This window comes from Bombus pyrosoma, linkage group LG2 (genome assembly GCF_014825855.1).
Source record: "Bombus pyrosoma isolate SC7728 linkage group LG2, ASM1482585v1, whole genome shotgun sequence".
Classification (NCBI taxonomy): domain Eukaryota; kingdom Metazoa; phylum Arthropoda; class Insecta; order Hymenoptera; family Apidae; genus Bombus; species Bombus pyrosoma.
The window spans coordinates 7807533-7833271 of record NC_057771.1 but is presented as its reverse complement, the minus strand read 5'-3'; the positions used below and the strand labels follow the sequence as shown (position 1 = coordinate 7833271).

Genomic DNA, 25739 nt, shown 5'->3' with positions numbered 1-25739 from the left:
CAAGTTCATCCTGCTTTCCTCAAAGCACAACGTTAAGTGTCACTGCTTTTGTATAAAAGTCATCCAACGAACGAGTAACTCATCTGTTCTCTGTTTTCTATCGAAGGACCTGAAAACAACCAGTCTCTTTCTCTCTCTCTCTCTCTCTCTCTCTTTTATTACTTTTGGTAGGAACCACGTATCTGTACGTTCTTTAAATAACTGCTGTAACATTTTTCTAAAATACGTAAGTACAGAGAGCAACGAAAGGCGAACAAAGCAATTATTCAACCCGGTAAACGATTTGTAGACGCGACGATCCGAGCCAATAACGAAAATACACGCGCGCCCTATTTTTAAGATCGCGTCAAAGAAGATATTACTACCATTACGGTCCTGTCGTTAGACAACTTTCTAGTTACGAATACAGTAGCGAACTGTGATATTTTTCTAAAAGATAAAAGATTTTTACGGTCGTACGTATGGAACACTAGCGCGTGCAGATTTTACCGATCTTATTTAGAAACGACACCGTGTACAAGTGAAACGCCAATAAATCTTCGTTGCTACGGAAGACAGGCTCGGTATTATATAAATGGATGCATATCGTGCCGATGCCTCCAGCTCGTCGAAACCGCGCGAAGACGATTAAGCGGCCACGCGAATGGAAGCAGCTGTTCCGCGTTCGCGCCTCCTCGCCGAACTTCTACGCGTGCTTTTCTCCTCGACTGCTGAGAAATCTCGGTGCGCCACTCGGTGCGTTGTACGCCGTAGAACGCCTCCTTTGTCGCGACGAGTTCGCGAACGTTTAATTAATTTCATCCTGCCTCGCCGGCAAAAGCGTCGCGAATCGCGCTACCAGAATAGCCGCTCCCTGATAAATCGACCGTCAAATTTATATTAACTATCCCGCCAGGAACTTGGCGCGCTCGCAAACACGCACAAGGATTTTCGGTTTCATCGAACTGACGTCGAATGGTTTCGCGATTTCAAACTCGACCACGAGGAGCAAACTTGAGGCCGGCGACAGTCGCGATGAAATAGTTCAACAACGTTTACGCAACTCGCAGCTGATGCCGCAATATCGCTTTGATCAGCAATATATAGAACTTGCGACGACTGCGAAGAAATAATTGCAGGTTCGTGGAATTCGAGGGCAACGTTTAAAATATCCAGCGATTTTATCTTGTCGACGATCCCGATTGACAATATGTACAGAATTTGTGAAATTTGCAAATAACGTTGAAACGATGCTTCGATTGCGTACGTAAAGACGTAAATATTAGTTTGAATTTTTCACTAAATAATTTATGTATCGCGAGGATGCGGAATAGACAAAAGTTGAGCTAATAACAACGATGCAAGTTGGATTCAATTTCATCCGTATCTTCTACTCTCTCTACCTGTTTGTCCATTTTTCTCCACCATCGTAACTCGAAATTTGCGCAATTTGGAAATAATATTGAAGTCGTCGATTCGATCTTTGCTCGACTATATTGCGGCGATAGTAAAAAAGTCAGTCAGAAGTTTGCGCGAAATAACGTTTCTTTTCTTCATTCGTTCAAAGAACCTGGCCATTGCTACAGTACCAACGAAACGATATAAAGTTTCGATCTCGAACAACTTGAAAATAAATGAAAAACAATACTGCGATTTGCGATGAAAATATTGAATCCGGAGAAACTTTGGTATAAAATCAGCAATTTCCTACATCGCTGTCGCTGAGATACCTAATTCAAATCGTAACTGGTAAGCAGACAAATCGCAGGATCAGTCTGCTCTTACAGAAGAACAAGGTATTGAAACGATCAGTCAAGAACAATAAATATCATCTTACGTTGCAACCAATCGTCAGATGTTTACAACATATATCTATACATAGTATAAAATAAAGTTCCCAGTAAGCGTCTGTATATTCCGACCATTGCACGGGTTTTCACGCGGTTTTCATCGTTTTAAAGAGTATTTCTCGACTAGAGTTTAGGCGCGTGTGAAACATTAACTCGCGACAAGGATAAAACAGAAATCGACAATGCGAACCAGAGACGGTTAACGGATATTCGCAACGAAACAACGACTTTCTTCCTTTGCCGTTCTTTCTCGTCTTCAACCGCTGCTACGATATAGCGGAGCAATACGACCCACGTCATTCAGCGATGTTCTTCCGCTTTCTGTTTCATGCGTGCGGCATATCGCACATTGTTGGCAATCTCGCTCTATAACGATCGGTGTTGATTCGCGGATCGCAGAACGAGTCCAATACAAATTCGCAAAATCGGCGGTCGTGTTGTCGAAAAAGATCGTGCAAGATCTCGGGCAAAGATCGAGTACATCGGCTGCTTTTATAATAAACTCGTATAATATATCGGGCTGGCAACTAAGTGATTGTGGATTTTGTCATTAGGTGATTTGCACAAACGTATCGTGATCGTCACGAAAGGCGATCCGTATGGTGGAAAATCCTGAGAATTGTAATTCACATAAAAAAAATAAAATATGTCTACTGTGCAATAGAAGCAGGACGTAAACGAGTTCGTCGAATCGCAGCACCAAATGGAGATTTTATTTTGACATGCGTTTCGATTCTCCAGCTCGTAGGGGACGAGGCGAGGATAGCCGACGTCGACTTCCTCTGGCAGGTGACGAATGGGGTTAACCGGCACGAGCCGGCCGCCACGCTCGCCGGCTTCTTTCCATGGTTTTGAGTGTTCGCAGCACGGTCAGGAGCGTTAATATTGTGTGTTCCCCTGACCGAGCTTCTTTTGTGCCGCCGCCGTGGTTCGTATATTTTTGTTTCGCGGAGAACACGCTGTTCCTGATACAAGCCGCCATCTTAAACACACAAACATTCTTTCTTGGTGCTCGCGTTTACCAATGGTAATGATGATAGTATTTCCCAAACAACGGCTGTCCAAAAGACGTGGAGCACCCTTTGATGTCCCCTCGACTATTCTTTTCTCGCTTCTTTATTTCGTATTTACATCCATTACAATCGAATCGATCCACGGTGTACGCGTTCGTAATCACGCTGCTCTCTTTCAATCGTTTCTCACGTTGTTCTTCACTCGTGATTTTCGTTAGAACGTTTCATTAAATTTCACGAATATGCGAGAAAATTGTTATTGGTATGCGTAATTCTTTCGTGTCCAGGGCAAACGTCAAAGATCATCTTAAATATCAAAGATCGTTTCTCGATCGTTTTCTCCTGGGTGCCAACGTGGATGGCCAAGCGTAGCCCCGTTGCGTATCAAAACGGGATCCAAAGATGCAGAACGAACCGATCGCTCGTTTCTCGGGTTTCCCTCGTTGTATCAAAAAGATCGTGGACACACGGAAGAGCGATCTGGTAAAACGATTACGACAGACAGACGAAACAAGCAAACCGCTCTTTTGCGTGTGAACGATCGAAGGATGACACGATACAGTCCGATCAAATTTGCCTTAAAAAAATGCCAAATTCAAAGTTGAATTTTCTTGCGCGAACTCGTACACATCGCGTTCAGGAACAAATTACAACTTTGCTTGCTACTCGGGATTTCCTTCGCGGGTTTTGCAAACGGTCAAGGAACTTGTACTTTAACGAGAAAGATTTATAAAGAGTCGAGTGCAACGCAATGTATGTATTTGTGTCGTTTGTACTACCTTCCTACACCTGCCGTGTCCATTCTAACATCGTTAGAATATGTTCATATCGTTGGAATGTTAGAATATGTCTGTTTGCGCTAGAATTGCCCGAGCTCTCGAGTTTCTGCAGGACACACGCTGATTGATCGTTAGCAAAGTTAGTCTTTTAGTAGTCGATGTCCTAAGTGTGTCACGATCATCTTCTATTGGTAGGAAGACGCAGGTCAGAAATCTCGGCGACATATCCCATCGTATGGTAATTTCAAAGTACCCTCCGAAGGTATTCAATTTATAACGCGTCTTTGTCTATTGAACGCAAAATAAACTAATAATTCCAAAGGCAATTTGCATATCTCTCCTAATGAGCTATAAGGATCCAATTCAAAATTAGCCTTCTTTACGGCCATGCTATAAATTTTACCGACGAAGACCTGACGCCGTTCCTTGGGTATTCCGGACGAAACAATGTTTCGGTGTTCGAACGCAGCGAATTCTGTGCGATCGTAAACTTTCCTCTAGAATTATACGAATTACACGATCAATCCTCGCTCAACGAGCTATTCCATGTGGGTCCAATAGCAATTATTGATTCGTTCTTCCTTACGCCAATCTACACCTGTTCCATCTGCGTTGAGGCATTACGATGTTAATCCTTGACCATCGTCAGATTGTTAACACAACCTGTATTCTGATATATTTCCTCGTCCTTTGATTTCCTGTTGCTTCGTAGATAGCACGCTACTTCCTCATTGAATGTGAAATAAAAGCAAATGCATTGTGAATGGAGGCACTTTAAGAATCATTAAAATTTCAGCATTTCTTCCGGTAGAAGGGGTCATTTGCGATCCATAGTTTCTTCGGGATTTTTGTCCCTCGCGATTACTAGTTTATTGAAACGAAAGAATTTTTGACATTGAACATTACAGGGGCTTGGAATCGGTGGTTTCTACATTTGCTTCTCATATATTCTGCGCAACTCGACTTTAATAAAATATGTTTATAACAAGCAGAATACAACATTTATGGCTAGTACATGTGTCGAAAATGCAAAGATCATTAACCACTCGCGCTGGCAACGAATTTACAGATACGCGTGCCAGAACGTTACGCTATAACTCGTCGTGAGGTGTCATTTGAAGCGAGAAGAATCTTACACAAAGAACTTGACACAGATATCGATAGCAATTTTGATTATTAAGAATTTTGTAGAGTATGATATATCTGGAAACCGTCGGAAATATCTAGTGGCAGGATATGAACGTCATCGGACATTAGTTTCATTATGTTTCTTCCGATTCGCACATACTCTGTGGATCTTCCTTTATCTTTCACGTGTAGAATATTCCTCGGAAAATGAATATTCCTCGGAAAATGAATATTCCGTGCTTTCGATAATCGGAAAGATATCCATTTTGTAAAATTTGTCATCGTTGTCGGTCGTTGCTGATAATTGGTCGAAAAAGCAAATAGGAAAAAATGAGAATTGAAATGCCGGGATCCGGGAAATCCTTCGTGTCCCAAGGAGAGGGATTAACCGTTATCATTAATAAAACCATTAAAAAGAAAAAAAAAAACAAGAATGTTTCGTGAAAATAAAGGATTCGACGGCAAACACTAAGCCTTATGGCAGGCAGATGAAATCAGTGATAATAAATATTAAATATTTGGACACGGCAGTAACGGTTCCTTGAGCATAATTACTGATCAAAGTGAGTATGTCGAAGAAATCGTAGACAAGAGGAACAACAGAGAAATAAGTAAGAAAAAAAGAAGGTATATGGCATCCTTAGAAAATTAGAAACGGCTATCATCGAAAAGTTGTTATAGAAATATAAAAGGATTGTGAAGTACCGTGGATGAAAAAATGGACGAGTGTATAATGGTTGGGCCGCGGTACGAAACATCGGTTGAAATTACTAAAATAAAATAAATGTATTATTTGATTTGTATGAGATACCATGCCGATAACTCGTGTACAACAGGTCACTGGTAATTTTGGAAGAAGAACGTCTCGACGTGCGTGGCTCGTCTCTTCAGCGCAAGTGGTTAAAATTCCCCTTTTCTTAATGTTGGTTATAGAAACATATAGAGGCAATGCTAACGGTTACGATCAACGATAAATTAACGACGAAAGGAAGTTAAGGCAAATAAAGATCTTCCTTCTGATAAATTATGCTCGTGAATTTTTTAATGTCGTGATGAGCTATCGGAAGCTTAAAAAAATGTCTCATTTCGAGCATTAGTTGTTTGGCAACGAGCGCCGATTTACATGCCACTCGCGGTACCAATTCTTTGCTCTTGTCTCGTCGGTCTCGCGATCAGCTCATACCATGCGAACGTACCACGACTTCACTAAATTTTAACTGGCTCACGTTTGATTCAATATGATCGGATCTTCTTTGCTATTAGATCGACTATTTTTCTGTATATTCTAATTTTCTATCCCTCGACATTGAAAATTAATGCTGTAGCGATTTTTTCTAAGCGACAAAAATTATCTCGCTTGCTAATTAGTACAGAACGAAACTTCGCATCGTTCTGATACGCAATGAGTCAACGTTTGTTCGTTCACAATGATATGCCAACATGACGCGATACTCGGATACTCGGCATGTGGATACGCACCTTAAAGAAACTGTGTCGACAATAGGGACATCGGTAGGTTTGTTGCTTGTTCTTTCATCCTTTTCTTTTATCTAGGAGTTCAAGGGTATTCTTGAATATTAAATAAAGAAATTTCTAAATAACTCGACGACGGACTCGAAATCAATGGTCGGATATTAAGCGAGTTATTTTTGTGTGTACAAAGCGACGAACATACATGACGAGTAAAGATCAGGATACTTACCTTTGTTGTTTTTATTAAAAAAAAGAAAAAAGGAGGATCGATTAGATTAAACAAATGGAAATGGAAAAGACGCAGGCTGAGTGTCGAATAGCTGTTTCGGGATACGAAACGACACGAAACGGTTCTTAGTCATCGGCGCAGATTTCATGCTCAGATGAGCTTTTGTCGAACACGGGGACTTATTGTATGCGAATTACCAGCGAATAGGCACGAGGCGGAATAGGGTCCCGGATGAGAAACTTCACGATCTACTTACTGGGTGCGTAGAGTAAACGCGGCGGAAGTGATACTTGATGGCAGATGGAGACCTTTGATGATTTCCTGCCAGAGCTTCTTGTTGATTACGTCTACGAGTCCGCCCCGAGCAATCACTAAATTATACAGCTCGTATAGATCAAGCACAGATTTTGCCATTATTGGTAGTCGATTGATCGGTGTTCCTGAAATCAAATCGAATTATTGAGAAACCCAAAACAAAAAGAAACGAAGAACAGATGAAAGAGAATAAGAGATGATAGAGTTTTACTGGATATACAGTCGGTTGCAAAAAGATTTTAATTTCTATGCTCTATATTTTCAGTAAATGTATTAGGTCGTCCGAAAAGTTCCCTTCGTTTTATAAAGAAATAATGGATGCACAACATTTTCCGTTTTATTTTATCGAATTACGTATGATTCATTCTGTTCTATCAAGATAAAGATTAGGCTTCGTGTTTGTATAAAGATGCATCGTTGTAAAACACGGGTCTGTAAAAGAAAGATACTTTTCGGACAACCTAATGTGTACAAGGACCGGCACAAATGTATCACATTGTGTCACGCTATCTTTTGTAGATGAAAAAGAACTGTTGTGTTATTGTTTATTCTTGTCTAAGTATCGAAAGAAATACGGAAAAACAACGAGTTTTTACGCCAGAGAAAGTTTCGAACGCGAGATTCAACGATTTGTTAGTTTAGCTTTTCATCGAGTAGTGCCAGTGTTTTTGTACAATCTTTATAAACAAATACTTCGCTGAAATGTGATCAGAAGCGCGCATTAGTTTCGTTAGCAGTTTGTTCACGAATCGCAAAAGCCGATGTTTAAAATACGATTAAATTAAATTAGTAGCACTTCGCTGCGAAAAGACAAAGTGAATTGGTGAAATAGCCGATTTACCAAAGAAACGTTTAGAGGTAGAACGTAGAAAAAGAAATCAGCGTTCATTATAGTCAGAAACTTATTTCCGCTATGCCAAAATGTTTAGATATTGTCTTTAAACATGTGGGAAATCCGATTAAATATTAAATTTTCCGGAATAATTGTCATTAGTCTAATTTTATCTGTATAAATAGTATTAGTGTCCGAAACATTTTGTGACATAAAAATTCACTCTTCTTCAGTGTTTCTTTCAACATTCAGACAACAATGAATAATATCTTTTAAAAGCTTTTACTCTTATTTGCATAGTGTAGTGTAATATAGTATAAAATATTTTTGTCTGTCCTTGTACATCCACTGAAAACGTACGACTTTAGTAATTACAATTGTATAGTCTCTCGATTTTTTATGACCAATTGTAAGTAGTTTCTTTGACATTCCTAATATGAATTATGCATATGAATTTTAGAAATGTTTACATTTTGCACAAGTAATTGAATTTTACATTTAAAAGGATTTCTTTCTTCTCGAAGGTATTCGAACGTGGTCGATTGATAGTAAAGTTAAAGGTATTATCGAAAATAATACGATAACAAAGACTCGATATCTTAACTCAAACAATCGCGTATCTTAATCTTCTCATATTTCATATTTTCAAATCTTCAAACAACCAGGGTTTATCAATTTTTAAACGAAAGACTGAATTTCTTCCCCCGATTACCCTTTCGGCTTTGCTATAAAATATAAATCTAACGACGAAAACTATTATCCTTCGATCGTATTCAAACGATACCTTGGAATGTACGAAGAGAACATTTTTCTAACGAATTTGATTTTTAATTATCGAGTTGACAGAAAAAGACGTTAAAATGTTACACAAGTGCAAAGTGCAAATAACGTATTTACACGCATATACCTGATACAAGAAAGTAATATACATAGTTTAATAGAAACTACAGTCGTGGGTGTCGCAGAGCAAGAAAAGGTAACTCTGCATCGCAATTTCAAAGTTGCGTAGCGTATGCAACTTCGTCATGTAATTATTAGTTCGTCCGAAAAGTGTCTTTCTTTTACAGATAGTCGTCTTTTGCAACCACGCATTTCTATACAAACAAGAAACCTAATCTGTCGAACGTTGTGATCTTCGTTTTGATAGAAGAAAATCGATCCTAGGTAATTAGATAAAATAATATAAAACGACAAATACTGTGCATCCATTATTTCCTTATAAAATCCTTATAAAATCCTTATAAATTCCTTATAAAATTGAAAGAATCTTTTCAGACGACCTCATACAACGCGTTAATTACCTAAAACAATATTAGACGATAAAAATGTATCATTCGTTTCGAAGCAAACTCGATGTCTCGAGACTTTGGGGGTCTTTTTATTCATCACGCGATCGGTTCGGACGCATTTTCGACGATGATGGCTCGGTGCGCTATTCGATGGCGGGGCGCACCGTTGAAACTTTACGAGGTTTGTCCAAGGCTTCCAGCGAGGGGCGTTAACAAGAGCAATAACGAATTCGTAACGATCACGCGAGCTCCGCGGCTTTTACGATCTGCTTACCTGTATCGTACGTTCGCGTACGAAATAAATAGAATAAAGAAAAATGGTAACGTTCGAGCAATGGCGAGGGGGTTTGAGAGAGAAAGAGGGAAAGAGGGGGCGATGTTCGGGAGAAAACGAATCGATGGTGCAGATAATCTGGCAAATATTTCTTCACGCGAGTCCACCGCGTGCAGAATCGTAATTATATCGGAATTATCGCGAACTCGCTCGCGCAAACAACAAACGAGCCTTTTACGAGCTTTTACGAAGCTTTAAATGGCATTTAAGATAACATGCAGGAATCGTGTCGAACGCCACAAAACTAACGGCGACCCACACCGTATTTATAATCCGATATAAGCTCTACGTCCATCAAAATCTTGTAGCTTTACGGTCTTAAGAAGGAAACGTTAATAGTGGAATTTTACCGGAGGAAAGTGGTTTAATAAAATTATACGTATCGATGAAAAACATATTGGATGAGAAATAACGCAGTCCAATAGTCACGTTCATACCAAAAAATCCGCTACGTATTCCCACTATGGAAAAGCAGAGGAATGGTAAAAAATTGTAAAGAGAATGTGACTGCATCGTTGAATAGTTCCGAATATTCTGCTTGCTAGTTTTAACAAAGAATCGTAGTAAAGTATAACGTATATCTTATTTTTAAAGTCACTAACATACACTTACTGAAAACCGTAACAAGAGACAGAAATGTAATAAACGGAAAGAAGAAAACAGTAACCGCGTTGCGGAACGTTATCGTTTAAAATTTTGACAGATAGAACCGCTTGTCCTATGAGTTTACATGAATTTGCCACGAATTTGTTCTCTGACAGATACCAGAGCAAGAGAAACAAAGTCTATGTATATACGCTATGACACAATTGCGATACAACTGTCGTTTAATGGCAAGCATAGACGTCACGATTTGGATGCGTTCATATTTCCAGATTCCTAAAGTTACAACCTATAATCGATACCGCCGGCTCGATAGAATTTCGTCGACACGATTGTCGTAACGCAGGAATTCTGTCGCCGAGGGTTACGAGCTTGTTCGGGATTCGTGTTAACGGGGTGTTAACGTGAGTTAGCGAGCCGTTCGCGACTATCTCGCGGCTCAACAACGTGTACGTAAACGTCATCTTTACGAGCCGGACTAGTGCCGTAATCTGATCGTTGCTCTCGTAAATACGCGTGCATGGAGGAAAAATAATTGAAAACCTCGCATGATCCCCTTCACGCGTATCCTCCATTCGAATTCTCAAAGTACCATTATGGTCGCGTTAAAAGGCCACATTCGACGATCATCTTGTTCCTTTCCTTGGCTGCGTAACGTCGATTTAAACGGCGAATAATCACGGTAAAGGGAAGAGGAGAGCAAAAAGGAGAGAAAAGAAAAAAGAAAAGAAGCAAAGAGGGAGAGAACGAGGCGAGCCAAGATAGGTGCTCTCTCGCATCGCGATACCTTGGCCGACGTTTGCACTAAACACATAATTCCGGCTCGATTTAAAGTCACGCGAAAATTCACCGGCAGCCGTGTACACCGCGTGGTAGTCTTACCGGCTCGAAGCCGGTAAATTTTACGAGTTTGTCCAGAGGTTCGAGTTAACGGGGCGTTAACAAGGGCAATACTCGTGACTATCGCGCGTGCGAGCTCTCCTTTGCGGCTCTTTACGAGCTCGCGAACGATTCTTCGTACGAAACACCTTGCTACAATAGCAGCAGCAGCAGCAGCAGCAGCAGCAACAACAACAACGACGACGACGACGACGACGAACGCGATGCCACGAACAGGAACAGCAAAAGGAATAATAACGAGAACAAGCAGCAGCGTTGGTATCTGTAATAATAATAGCGAGCCTGAGGTAACTAGATCCGGGTTGCTCGCGGAACCAAATGCAGCGGAATCCAACGACGACAATTCACCGGGTTGTCAATTGTTTCGCGTATTATTCCGAATTTCGAACTTTCAAAAATATTCGAATCTCTATGAACGTAACGTGAATTTTCAAAAATAATGTGCTTCTGTCGTTGGCAATTTGTATTGACAGTGGTCAAAATTCAATGGAGTTTAGTAGCTACTTGAATTAACAGAGTGATTGATTAACAAAGATGATTAATTTGTAATTTCTCATTGAAATATTACGCATTCGTTGCGGTGCATGTTTGAGGATCTAAACGAATTTTCGTGAGACGATAGGTACATTCGTACCCTTCGTGAGGTATCTGTGAGCTTGAATACTCTAAAATTAACCATTTATTCGTATTTAAAGAGAAGGAGAATGGTACCGTACCAAGTTACGGAACGATGTCGTCTTGGTAGAACGTGTGTAACAGAGAATTACATGACTTTGCTTTGAATATTTGATCATCGTATTCTCCGGATATTGTCTCACCAGATTACCACCTGCTTCGCCTAGATACTACAACATTTTTTTGTCACAAAACACTTTTATGATATTTCAACAGTTCTGCGAAGAAACGTTGACGAACAGATACCAAGAGGTCGTTGAACGATGAAGCAATCACAAATTTTCACAACATTCAAGGATATATCTCAACTATTGATCCAACTAGAATACTAATGACACAAATTTATTGAACCACCTAATACGTATAGCTCAGAATACGAACCATCTAGAAGACCACACTGATCAATTCCACAAATCGGAAAATAAAGAAAACCGATGACGTGACAAACGCTGTTTCTTAAATTTGCTTTAAAATTTACTATTATTTACGTAATCGTGCCGATGGAACCAACACGGACGTAATTACTTGCTGAAGAGTAGAATATTAATCAGGTACGTATCAACGTATTTAACGAAATTAACGAACGAGTAAAAAGTTAATTGAAAGATATTGGTTTCCGTAAACGACTCGATGCAACGAAAAATATTTTATCGCACAACCTTCGTTTCGACCTCTTTGATACAAAATTTACGGCATAGTCGTGGATAGTTTCTAGTATCGAGTGTAGCGGTTCGCGGGAGTGATTCGCTTGAAAATTTCGCTCTGTCACGAATATCGAGAGACCATCGCTAGCGGAGTCATCGTATCGCAGGATCGTTTATCCGCCATCGAGAAGGACGAAGGGGGCTGCCGCCATTCCTGCTCTTCAGAGTGGAGGCAATAAAACGTTGCAGGCTGAGGTAGGGGAACCAGCAATTTCGGGCTATCGAGCGTGGTCCCTCCAGCTTTATTATTGGCCCTGCAATTATTGTTGATATACGCGCAACCCGGCAACCCAGGCATAATGTTCCTATATAGGGCGCGGCGATAAAAGCTGCGCTCGCAAAATGGCGGCCGATTCTTCTCTGCCTCCCATCCTTGCGTTGCCACGACGAGCCTTCGCGGACTTTAAATCCCCTTTGCTGTCCAATCCATCCACGTGTTTCGTGCTTTTTCTTTGCTCCCTGTGGGAGCACAAATCATCGCTGTACGCGTTCTTCTCGAAAGAAAATGGCTGGTTTGCGATTTCGAATACAAAAAGAGCGAGCTTGTGCACCGGTCTGTGTAGAATCGAAGGGCAACGTTGTAAACGACAGACTTTCTGAAAATGAGATAAGATCTGATAAACGATGAAAAGACGAGTGACGTTTTCGTCGTTTGTAAGGACCGACGTACGAACGATAATAGACTTTTTGGAGAATCGATCCTTTCGCGAAAGCCCGCGGGAAAGGATCGCATCGTTCTATATCGGGTAAAAGTCTACCAAGAAAAGAGACAAAAACGTCGTAAGCGACGAAACCTTAGGAAATTGCAAAGAAACCTGAAAAAACAAGATTCCCGTCCGATACAAGATTTATCTTGCCACTGTTCAAATGTTGTATTTTAAGACGCCGAAAATACGATTTAACGTGGATATCGCAAGAAATTGATACCTTGAAGAATACAGTGCTATAGAGTGGAAGGTGTGCAAGTCAACGGGAACGAATCTCGTTGTTCGACACCGGGCAAAAATCTACCGGGCAAAGAAGAAAGACAGAGATACAACGATAAAGAGAAAGAAATGACAAGGGGAAGAGGAAACGGGGGACAGGAGAAAGAGGGAGCGGAAGGGAAGAGGGAAGAGGCATTTCAGGATGCGATTACGATTTTTCTTGGTAGGGCGTCCAATCAGCAGTTATTTTTATAATGGCCGCCGCCGCCACCGCCGCCGCGCCGCTGCGGCCGCGTCCCGCCGGCGTATTCCAGCCGTAGCGAGCCGCAATGGTGGCCATTGCATGCTCGCTTCGACCAGACAAAGTAGCCATTCGACGTGGCGTACAGGCGTTATGTACCTATCGTTGTACATAATTTTCGCGCGCTTCGTTGGGAACCGAGGGTTGAACGTACTTGCCGCTGCGCACGAGACGACCCATCAGACTGCCTCATCGATGCGAACCTTGCTCGTATTTATAGCTACCATTGTTAGATAATTTCTACGAAAGTCGCGCGTTCACCTCTTCCAAGGACGTGGGTATATAGCTGTAAAAGCGGTCAAAAATTTAGAATCACCGTCTCAATGGTCTGATATATAAATAATAAAATAAAATAAAATATAAATGAATCCGCTGCCACTTGTCCCGTTAATTCGATATTAACGTTCTAAATATCAATGGTAATTTCCTTTCCTCTGAGAGATTCCGCTTCGTTAGACATTTTTTTAAACAAACGGCACCCTAAACTGACGTTTTCTTTAGATTCTTCAACTTTACGCAATGCATGGGGGTTCTTAATTTTTCACCAACCTAGGTACTCTGATTTTATTGGAACACGTCGATATATCATAGGAGTCGAAGGGCGAGCCTTCAAAGATACAAACATTTTTCACGTCATATGGATCAAACGGGGATGACGTACCAGAGAGGAAAGTTAGTCAATGATGGTGAGAATATACCGCGGAAAGTATATTGTTTCACCTACATTACGGTGAAAATCATTTTGTATTCGCTTGCTGAAGTGTCTTTTACGTGAATCGTGCAGGTATTTAGAACATCACGCGTTGCATCAGCTAAATCTCCGATTTACTGGCATACTTGTATCCCCTGATGCGAGACACGATTGCTTAATTCACAAATAAAGGATTAAAAATCCGACAGATTTTCTTTTAGAATAAGGCGGCATCGTTTTAAGTGGAAATCACACCGTCTCGATATCCTATCCCGACTTTACCGCGATGCAATCGCAGCTCACGAAGCGTAACCCGTGACGGTAGAGCGTAATGACGAGCCACGGCTTTTCGCTGCTACCATGAAAAGCTAATTTTCTTTTATCTGTCCGCGGTCGTTCTCTTCCTATTCCATATTCAGTAGATACGTATAAATACGTACGATACTGACCGGATACATTAGGTCGTTTACTTTTCACATCATTTTTTTTTTTCCTAATAGCATCGACCGATGACACAACACCTATCATCAGACTAATACATGTATAGCGAGCGACATATATATTTATCTATGTATTAATGCATTTATTCAAGTATTTGTTATTCCTACTTTTACACTTTTCGTATTCGAATATGGAATTTTCCTGCGAGAACGTAACAAGGACAACAATAATAGTCAAAGTTTCAATAATCCATATCGTTTCCTACAATGTAGAAACTCAATATCTATAAAGGAGAGGAGACACGGACAAGTGGACAAGAGCCACGTCGTTACGACCAAATACACAGATACAGTAGCTTGAAAAATATTTCATGATATCGTCTCTTATATCGAGCTCTAAATTTCTAAGGTAAAATCGGATGGCAACTGTCGAAACTCATAATAAACGATTGAAAGTATTAAAAAAAGAATATTTTTAGCGATATGCAAATGCCAAGTACAGCGAGGTGCAGCCGCCTCTTTATTACTACAAATCCATCGAACGTTGAATGTAACAATAGCACGAACATGTGGTAGACTACGTTTCGTCCATAATGCGCCGTCTTTCCTCGTTCGTAGCAATCAGCGATCGAGCAGGACGATCGTAACAGAAACAAACCGGCCCTTCGATACCATATCGGTAGAGGGGATAATTGGTATACGAAACAAAATGTTGCATTTTATGAGTTATTGCGAAGTATATTGGGCGGGTAAGATTGGCGGGCCGAAGGAGTGCCCGATCTAATAACGATCGACTATGTCGGAGGCCTTTATTAACCGACGCAGGAACTGCGACCCGCTGTGGGCCGACTAACGCGCCTGCTTTAAAAGCCTTTCGGACGCGCGCGAAACGACTTTTCGCAGAATCTCGCGTGACGACCCTGGAATCTATCGAATAAGCTGCCAAAGGAATATACCCCTGCGAAATATACTCTTGCGTCCTTTTCCCTTTCTACTCGCTGCTTCTACTTTACAATTTCCATTTCGAAGTCGACAATTTCAACAACATTGTCGACGAGGCAGTCATTCGCCTCGAGAACCGATTTACATTATTGTTTACAAGCGTTGAACGATTTAGCGGATCCGTGATAACGGTATATAAATTGCACGGGAATTAATGGCAAAATCATTTTTTGCCCTCCTACGCAAAGGTAGGTTGGATATTTTCTTCAGTTTCGACATACGTACAGTGGCTAGGAAATATATTCATACGCTATAAAAGTGTCTTTCTTTTACAGGCACGTGTTTTACAACGATGCATCTTTATACAAACACGAAAGCTAATCCGTCGAACGTTGTGATCTTTATTTTTATAGAACAAAATGTACCATACTTAATTCGATAAAATAATATGAAACGAAAAATGTTGTGCGTCCATTATTTCCTTATAAAACGAGAGAAACTTTTCGGACGACCTAATATTACGATATTCATATAGATACTGATCAATTAGGTTCAAGTATGATAAGTTTCAATAATATAGTAAGTTTAATAGTGTTTTCACGTAGGTAGTTACTTCCTGATAAAAAGGAATGATTCATTGGAAGATAAAGGTATGTAAAACGTATTCTCCCTGTTTTGCGTGATAAATAAATTTAATGGGAGCGTGACGAGGTAGATAAGTTATTGCTTACGGAAATACGAGGTAACGTCTGTTACATTGGAACAATCTACCGCGTTAACGAATTCAATAAGAGCTAATAGACAATGCGACGTGGATTGAACGCCGCTTTTGTCTTATCGGGATTTATTTTTTTAATTGACCGGACAAAAGACGCGATTCACGCCTGAATGTATTTCGGCTGCCTCGAAAACTGACCGAGCAACTTTCCGAACGAAGCTGCTACGCTACTTTCGACGCGCACTTTACGAGCCAACTTGCGGTACGCGCTGCCGTCTGACGAATATCGAAACGTTATCCTCGTGTTCGTATCTTCCGATAGATACGTTTAAGAACACTTAAAAAAAAAAGAATCGTAAACCCAAAAACTTGTCCATCGTTCAATCGGAGTTTTGCAAAGATTAACGCGGTAGATCCACGCGTCGATCTCAATCGTTCGAATTTTGCTAATATCGACGATCTTCGTTCGCCTAACTTAATCGCTCTCGAACAACAGACACGCGGTACAAGAATACGACGGAGAAAAAGGGACAAAGGAAGGACAAGGGTGGGAGCAGAGACGAAAGATTCTCTCTGTTCATACGGGTTAACTTTGTTAGCGTCGGTATTATCAGACGAACGAAAGACCGGGATTGGCATTGCGAAGAATAGCCGGGAGGGGGTGGAGTTTCATATGAAATACACGCGACATTTACTGCCTCCACCGGCTGGGGCCCCTGCAAAGACGCAAACGCATTATAAATAGAACTTTCTCTCTTTCTTGCTCGTCTACCCCCTTCCCCTCGTTGTACGCCCTCCTTTACACCGATCCTTTCTTTCCCTTTCCAACGAGCGTCGAAGTTGCAGCCCTTTGCTCGTGGCCACGAAGAGATCGAGAAGGGTCCGGAGGAAAAAGGGGGAGAGGCCACAGCCGCCACGAACAGTGCTACAATCTGCTTTATAATCTTGTTAGGATTTCGCGGAAATATTGGCGTAATTTACGATCCGTCTTAGCGAAGTTAACTGTCAAGGGAGTCGCGATGGAACGTCGAGGCCAAGCAAGGGGTTGCGCCGTGTCTCGCCTCTGCCACGCCAAACGCGACTCCGTGCAGACACGCGTTCCCTCACCCTCCTCTCTTTAACTACGTTACACTACACCTCCTCTTTCTTTCTTTTCGTCTAACGTTAACTCGTTGATCGGGGTTACTCGGTTTTGGTAATTTTTGAAGATTAGATCGAATCTTGGCAACTAACTCAAAAGTTAGTGGTCTGTAATTGTCTCTATATTCTTCTTGAAATCTTATTTTCCATCTTGATAGGATAAGAGAAATTTGACGAACGAAACTAGGTGTAAATTATAGACTTTTATCGTTTTTTCACGACATTGTATCGAACAGGATAATTCCTTCGTGTATTCCTCTTCCTTTGATCAAACCTAACGTTAACCGCGACTTATAATCGCCGTGTCACGATATTCTATCTATAATATTAGAATATTCATGAAAATGAATATTCTTGAAATCATCGAATCAGTTACAAATTACGCAACGTATGCGTCGATCGGTAACGAGAATTTCAACCTGAGATTAAGAATTTACGACCAAATAGAATTCGAATGCTTAAAGAATAAAGGAATGAAATTCGTTCTGTTTGTTTCTGTTTCGTAAAAACTGATAGAAAGGGGTCTACTCTATTATGTATTGATCTCGATATAACAACAGCTCGAGTAGGATTATCGACTTGTGGGGCGATCCTGCCGGAGCCTCTCTATCGAGGCATCGAAATCTCCCCGACTAAAATAGAAGATTCTCGCAAACCTCCCCGTAGCCACTTGTTGCATGGCGATCAAATAATTGTATCTCCGTCGGTGGCATGGCAACCCCCTGTGTTGTCCTAGGGTGTGGCTTATAATTCGTGGGTGGCATCGTCGTTCTCGTTTCGGTTCCCTACTCTAATCCAGGGAAACAAAACGATCCTGATATCGCGCGCCACGAACAACAAGCAGGGGATTTTCCTCTTAGTCTGTCCTTTTGTCATATTCCTCGCTGTTTCTTTCGTTTAAATTTTAATCATGATAAATCTACACTCACGGGGGTTAAGCTTCAAAATGATGTACATAAAAGTTGTTGGTTGTTTCTTTTCTATAGAATGCGTTTGAATCACGAAATTACGAATGAATGGAACTGCGATGATTTTATTATTTATAAGTGTCATAGTTACATATAACGGTCTATTATTGATGCAGTAAATTGATGCAGTAAAGGATAAAATTATTAGAAGCGTTATAGTTACGAATTCTTTAGAAATCGAATAATCGAATCAATGAATTTTTCTAATTGCTCCGATGTCTAGAACCGCTTGTTTTCAATATCCTGTACAACGATAAAAATTACGCGACCACGACACGATATAACGAGCTAAAACGAATATATTTGTAACGTATCGTCAGAATAATTCGTTGATCGATGGCAATATGAATTTAGGCAATATGAAACATAGACAGAGGATTTTTTTCCAGAGAATATCTACCTTGTTGGGTATATAACTATTTGAAAGTTATCAAGCTTCACGACCAGAAAACTCGAGAAGCTCAAAAAGCTCTAATCTTACATAATCTTATATAATTGTTGCTGGCGTTCTTGATATTTTCATCGGCACGACACTTGTCACTGAAATTAGTATCTATAGTATAATAAATCCTACCCGTTCCACGCCTACACCGAGCGTCACCGCGGTTGTGTCTGACGACGATGTTTCCGGGCAAAGTAGATCAAAACTCCGTGAAGAAGAAGATAGACAAAACACGATAGTAGTAAGGGCGTGGCACGCGAAGGAATAATTCCACGTCGTCCGTCTTCGTCCAGTCGTTTCTTTGCCCGGCGTTCTTCTAGTTCTTCTTTCACGTTCCTTGGCCACGGAGAACTCGTAAGAGTAGCGACGACCTGGGTGGGCTCGCAGCTCTATGGCATGGCCGACTCGCGACCTATATTACGGCCGTTTCTTAGCCACACGATAATAAAATCCCCAAATAATATCGCAATAAAGCGATCGACCCAACGCTCGCTGCTACGAGTCGCCTGATAGACTTTACGAGTTCGTTTGATATGCCAAATTGCTGTCGCGCTAGCCTTTGCGTTACTAAACTCAGGTAAACCGGATTTTATTTGGTTTTTACCAAGATATCGATGTGGATTCTGCTACGATTTCGATTCCAACGATATATTGTATCGTCGTTGTTTCGTCAACCAAAGTTTCATTGGTTCGGTGAACCTCGAGGCACTGGAAGGACGATGCCAAACACGTATCAAAATTTTCGTTTTGATCAAAGTTAACGAGCTCTCTGGAGACGTTTCTTCAAACGTGGAGCTCGTTCCGCACGAATTCAGCCACGGCCTTCGTTTCGTTTCTCGGAGACAGAGTCGAAAAAAAGAAGAAAGGAAATAGAGACGACGACCACAACGACGACGACGACGACAACGACGACGACGACGACGACGACGACGACGACGACGACGACGGCGAGTTTGTCGAGTAAGTGTTTGGAGTCGTGATGGTTTGTTTGGAGGCGGCTGGTACCCGTGGCCTCGGTCGCGATCGCGACCGCGGTGGATTCACGACTGGGAGGGCTGCCAGGCACTTACCAACAATGTGGCGAAGCTTTGATGTGACGTAAAATGGCACGTTAACCGGTACTCTGTTCTTGCATGGCTGGTTGCTCGTACAGCTTTTTCCTAATGCAAAGTTAAAAAGCAAACTTTGTCACCTTTTACGTTTAACGAGTAAAAGCATCAAGTTCGTCCGTTCGACAAGGATCAACGACAATCTTCGTTGGAGTTGAACGATCGATAGAAGAAACGAAGACTTCGAACGTTAACTTACGAACTGGTAGGCGATTCGAACGGGGGGTCGAGTTCTCGGGAATCGAAGCTTCCGAGAAGCAACGTCGTCTTCGCGGCTATTTACAGGGTTATAAAATACCAACGCGAGCCGTGATATTGCAGGCCGGTCGCGTTATTGTCCGATGCCAGGCGTAAATCAACCTATATATTGGCCACGCAGAAATAACTTTCGATTCGTGCTTGTCATTCTGCCAGAATAAGGGTTTAAGTCCGTCGTTGCGACGGTCACCGTCACGACCCAAATATCCCCGGACTCGCATGGTCATGCGCGTACGCCGCGCCGCCTCCTCTCGCGGCTCGCCGCCTCCTCTCTATTGCGACGTGGATTCGTCAGGGATCGTAAACGAGCCGATACGGCTGTGAGCCTTAACGACGTTAATCGCGGCGAGCCAGCTCGTCGCGCGGCAATTATCTTCGTCGAGAACCTTTTGCCTACACGTAACCCGGTCGTTCGTGTGTCTTTGCACGGAAAGCTCATTAAACGACGATTCCACGAGCTTTGAACGATCAGCCGCGACGCTTGCGATTTCAACGTAGCGCGGCTTTCACCGATTCAATCGATCGATGATGGGTCGTAGAGCGAGATCGCAGATCACTTTTTCGTTCGATTTTGAGATAAAGAATGTGATATTAACTTTTTGGAGATTGGGAGATTAACTTTTTCTTAGAGAAAGAAAGGGGAAAAAAGAAGAAGAAAAGAATAGAAACGTTTGATAGAAATTCGAGTGAAATGAATCGTGTTGAGTATAAGGGTTGTGCTAGTGGAGTAGGTCGCGCTAAAAGCCAACCAGTCGGTTAAATTTATAAACACGATGAAAGTTCCTGCAATTTCAAACTCGGATCGTTTCGCACGAATGTGATTCTACCGAAATCGAAGATTTTCATTTGAAACGATCTTGGTGGTATTTTATACGCTTTTGCCAGCACATCATGATTGTACGCGATCTGCGAATGAAAGGAATTATCGAGAAAAATTGTCGAGTAATTGCAAAGAAACTATCGTAGAAAATTACATAATATCATATGGGAGATAAAGAAAAACTTCAACAACTATATAATTGACGTGAGTCTTAGGCGATCGTGTTCCCAGTACTTGTGTCTCCACTGTTATATGTCGTTTTTCAAGCACGCTAAACGATTTTTGAAGGAAAGAGGCGCAAGTTACGATAAGCATAGTAGATACTACGTACGATATAAAACGATATAAAACGTTCAACAACGTTTCTAGAACGCTTGAAATATATTACAAAGAATCAGATACATCGAAAACCGTGAAAACTTTCAAGACGACTTAATATATTCTCTGCTGGCCACAATTTGTCAGGAACAAATTAAAAGGTAAATATGTAGGTTTCATTGGTCCAACCGACAAAGCTTGCGTTCCAAGTTACGACTCCAATTGGGAACAAATGGAAGGCGAGCGAAGAAACGTGGATGCAGGTTCGAGCGCAAGAGGAAAGACACGAAAAGACCGGGACAGAGGGTGAGGGTCCGGTAGTCGAGGTGGGGGAGACGATATATCAAGAACCCCCAGAGCGATCGGCGCTGTTGTGAAATATTAATAAGCAAATTAGTTCAGACTTAGTGGCCCGCCAATACTAAACCGGCAGGATGGAAATGGCCGTTGGCCGTCTACAACGCTCGTATTTCACTTCCCACGCCTGGCCAGCGTCGAGGCTGCAGAACGCGGAACCCGTTCTCCGATTTCTTCCACCTTCCTCCCCTTCTTCTTTCGCTTCTTTCGCCTCTTCCCTCTTTCCCTCGCATCGATATTTTCCCTCTTCGGTATTTTCTTCTTACAACTTCGACAGAGGCGACATTATCCAGAGACGAAAGTGGAGACCCGATCGCGAAAAACTCGACGGTTCGTCGTTAATCAATCGTCTCGCTGCAAACGATCATTCTTGTCACCCATCTCCAGGCGTCTAAGCGTGCTGGATACGCGAGAGAAGCAAAGAGAGGGAAAGGGAGAGACGAAGGTGAAACGAAGCAAAGGGAGAGATAGCGAGAAGGCGAGAGAAACGGAGGCAGACTGTCGGAGCAAGAATTCGACAATTACGTCACTGGAACGTAACGGATGATCGGCGAGAACGGCCGGCGCGGCGTCGAGACGTCTAGAATGTGCGAACGTCATCCTGCTAAATGCTTTTCGCTCGGCTCGCGTGCGCGAGCTATCTATAGCACTGGAACGTGCCGGAGAACCGTGCCGACTCTCTTTCTCTCTCTCTCTCTCTCTCTTTCTCTCTCACACACTCTCTCTCGCTCCTCTTTCCTATCTCGCTTCCTTTCTCGTTCACCGATACTGGAAGCTACCCGGTCACTTGTCCGCCGCTGGAAAATGTAGGTCGAATTCGAGCACGAGCGCACAACTAATTGGACAGGTGTGCCGCGACGTCGTCCGTTTCTTCTTTTCTGCTCGCGTCGAAATTTCATGCCACACGCGCGATTTGACTCGGTTCCCTCGAGAGGACGACCGTGCTCGTTCTCGAGCTTGCCCTTGGTTTTCATCCGCGATCCTACTACTATTTGCTCGCAGACGAGTATAAACGAATTATCGTAAACCGCGCTTCGAGTCTACCACTATAGTCGACTTTTATAGAAGAGTTTTAAGGAGAGTTTCAGAGAATAATTCTCTCTTGCGAAACGAATGGAGCGATTTAGGTTGGCAGGGAAACTATTCAAATTCCTGGGTGATTCTGTGAAAAAATGACACGATTTACGAGATTCCCCGTTTGCGTGAAAACGATAGCCGGGCTACCGGTCTCGGAATGTCGGCGGTACGGTCAGATCTCATCCGATTCGCATTATAATAATTAATGTCGAAGGAATTTCGGGGCTTCTGCACGAAAACGCGATCCTCCTTCAGTGGCCAGATCGCCTGGAGGGCATCAATCAGAGGGTGCACGTCGTTATATGCTGGGATTCCGAATAATTGCTGATGATTGCTCACCCCTTTTCCTCGTAGCCAGGCCGAGACCAGCCGCCGCGCTTCTCCGGAACCGCTAATCGTCGACTTATCACGAAACTTCTCGGAAACGCGAGGACGATCGACCAACGTTTCTCTGATTTGCAAACGACCGGCGGAAGAAAAAAGGAAGAACGAGAGAGAAAGAAAGGCAGAACGGGAGAATGATCGATGCTAGAAACGAGTCGGCCGTGCGAAGCAATTAAACGAAACGGGAGCTCGAACGGCGTGGAGAGAGAGAGACTCGGGTTTTTTCAATTTGCGAATTCTTCGCGAAACGATCCTGGCACCGACCGAAACGGTCGACATGCGTCTTCGTTGTCTTCCGTCTCGTGACGGAGGAGATAACCCCGAAAATGCACGATACTCGTCGTGACTCGACTCTTGCAACCCCTTCGAACCCACCAACTCCGTTACTGGAACCTGACTTGGCAAATAAAATAAGCTCGTCTCGTCCGTAAACTACCGTATCGAGAAGAACTATAATATTATCGTTAAACGTGCCACTGTTACGGTAACACTGTTACGGTGTGGATGGGTACCGTCAGAACGATCAAATATACAGATAAAGAACGTAATAATTTTATTTTCGTTGATCTTTCGGTTTCCATGTTATTTGGCAACTGTTATATATTTGACGAATAAACTTGGCATAAAGGTATAAAAATCTAGTTAACGGAACGACGTTAAGAATCTTACGATAAAACTTGTAAAGGTAGCGACCAAGACCAAGGAGAATGATAGACAAGCAGAAGAATTGTAGGAGGATCGTTTTCGCTGTAAGCTCCATACGATCCTTTGGCCGCTACCAGAAGAAACGATAGCGTACGCAGGATCCTGTAATCCCGACATAATCCCGATTTAAGACCCACTAAAAACAGCGGGTGGCCCTAAGCACTCTGATCTTTGATCCAACAAGGAGGAGAGTAGCCAATGAAAAGAGAAAAAACAGAGAGAAAAGTATCCGCGTGCTCGCTTGGAAATCCGTATTGGCTCTCTCTCTCTCTCTCTCTCTCTCTCTCTCTGGCCGTTTCCGAGAAAACATTTAGAGGAGGTTTACGAGCGATCCGTCAAAGAGGAAATCCATCACTCGCGGGAACGGGGAGAAGTCCGCCCATCGTCGGGACTCTCGTCGATGCGCGCGCTAGGACTTTATTTCGTTTTATGGAGGTAAACGTGGATGGGTGTTTATGGACAAGCTGAATTGACTCTGTCTGTCGTCGTCGAACGTCCACGCTCGGCTCGTACATTTGCTCGACAAGGTCGTAAACGCGATAAAACGACATTGGAGCGGCTCGCACAGATACAAATAAAGGTAGAAACCGAGATGTCCCGGGGGCGGCGGGAACGAGACCGATCGATCGATAGACTCTTCGTTCCCTACGATTTCTTCTACCTACGGTTTCTTCGCAGCACTTCGCCTTTGCTCCGTATTGTCTAATTCCGTCTCGACTACTGAAACACGGTGCCGTAACGGTACCACGTCTCGACCGCTATGTTTGCGAATTCAATTGTCGGATCGGTGAATCCGAAAGCGAGGGTGTTCTTTCGCAACCGTTGAAGGAATTCAGTTTGCTCGGGATTTGAATAATAATCTTAGATCCTGTGGAAACCTCGGCATTTTTCCTGTTTGATCGGGTGAGCGAAAGATGATTCCTTGATGGATTAGGGTGGAAAAATGGATGATAAGGAGATTTATAAGACGTCTTATGCTATCGATCAGGCGGTTGCAGAAACGATATGAAACCTGTGGATGTTGGTTATCTTAGGAAGAACGTCGTAGTATAAAATAATTGCGACGTTGTTTCTACTCGGCCAAACGGTACTTCGAAGTGATTGTCTTCAGACTGTCGTTCTAAAGATCGATACTAACACGCGACTGAAACTTCGCGAAACATCGCGACGAACGATATACATCGATATATATCTGTGAGAAATAATCGTAAATCACCCACCGATTCGTAGTTTCCAAAAATCTCTTAATTACTCGAGCGGATTTCAACGAGGCCTGAATTCCTTGAAGTTTTTCTTTCTGGCAAGGTTGTCTCGCGTCTCACAAAGCCGCGCGAGAGACCGCACGATGGCAGGACGGATCGTAAACCGTCCGAGAATGGATCTGCTCGAATAAAAGTAAAATAGCGTCGTACGAGAGAGGAGCTGCCTTTCGGCACAGAGTAGCGCGTCTCTCTCCTCCGGACTTTTATAGCCGTCCCTTTGGACCGGTCGAAGATCGATTCTCGGTAGAGGTGCAACCCGTATGAATTTTAATATTTATTACGTAATAAAGCCTCCGAGAGACTGTTGCCCGTTTCGTCGGCCGTTTCGTTCAGCCTTTAATTCCCGCTCCAAGGCATTAACGCGACCACGAAACCTTGATCGCCGTTTCTTTCATCGTGCGCTGTCGCCTTCACTCTCGTCTCTGTAGAATTCGATCAAAATCTAAAGCTCTGTCGTTCGTTACCAAGTTTGTAATAATATAGGCTATCAGAGATCGGATGAGGCAGCTTCTCCAAAGCTCGTAAAGAAGACTGTTATCACTGGCCGAATGGCCGAAACTCGAAACTGTGCAATACTAAATTTTAATACACCGTTTGTCAATTTTCGAACGAACGATTGGAAGAAAAGTACAAAGTTTCCCATTAATTTATATCGAGATGCACGATGCTAAAACGTGCGAATACTTGCGAACGATATCTAACGTACATACGGTGGAAGTTGAGCATTCTTGCTCGTACAAGAAGGAACGAATAAACCAGCTTCTACCGTACTTGATTG

At 42.5% G+C, this 25739-nt stretch overlaps 1 protein-coding gene across 10 annotated transcripts in view; it reads right to left on the bottom strand.

The window, feature by feature from the left end:
* Window positions 1-25739, bottom strand: part of LOC122576234 (protein dead ringer) — a 318271-nt gene that overhangs the window by 11938 nt on the left and 280594 nt on the right. For all 10 annotated transcript variants that reach the window (XM_043746296.1, XM_043746284.1, XM_043746240.1 and 7 more), the window contains one exon: window positions 6708-6891. In XM_043746296.1, coding sequence (XP_043602231.1) covers window positions 6708-6891 — 184 coding nt within the window. The remainder of the gene's footprint in view (window positions 1-6707; window positions 6892-25739) is intronic.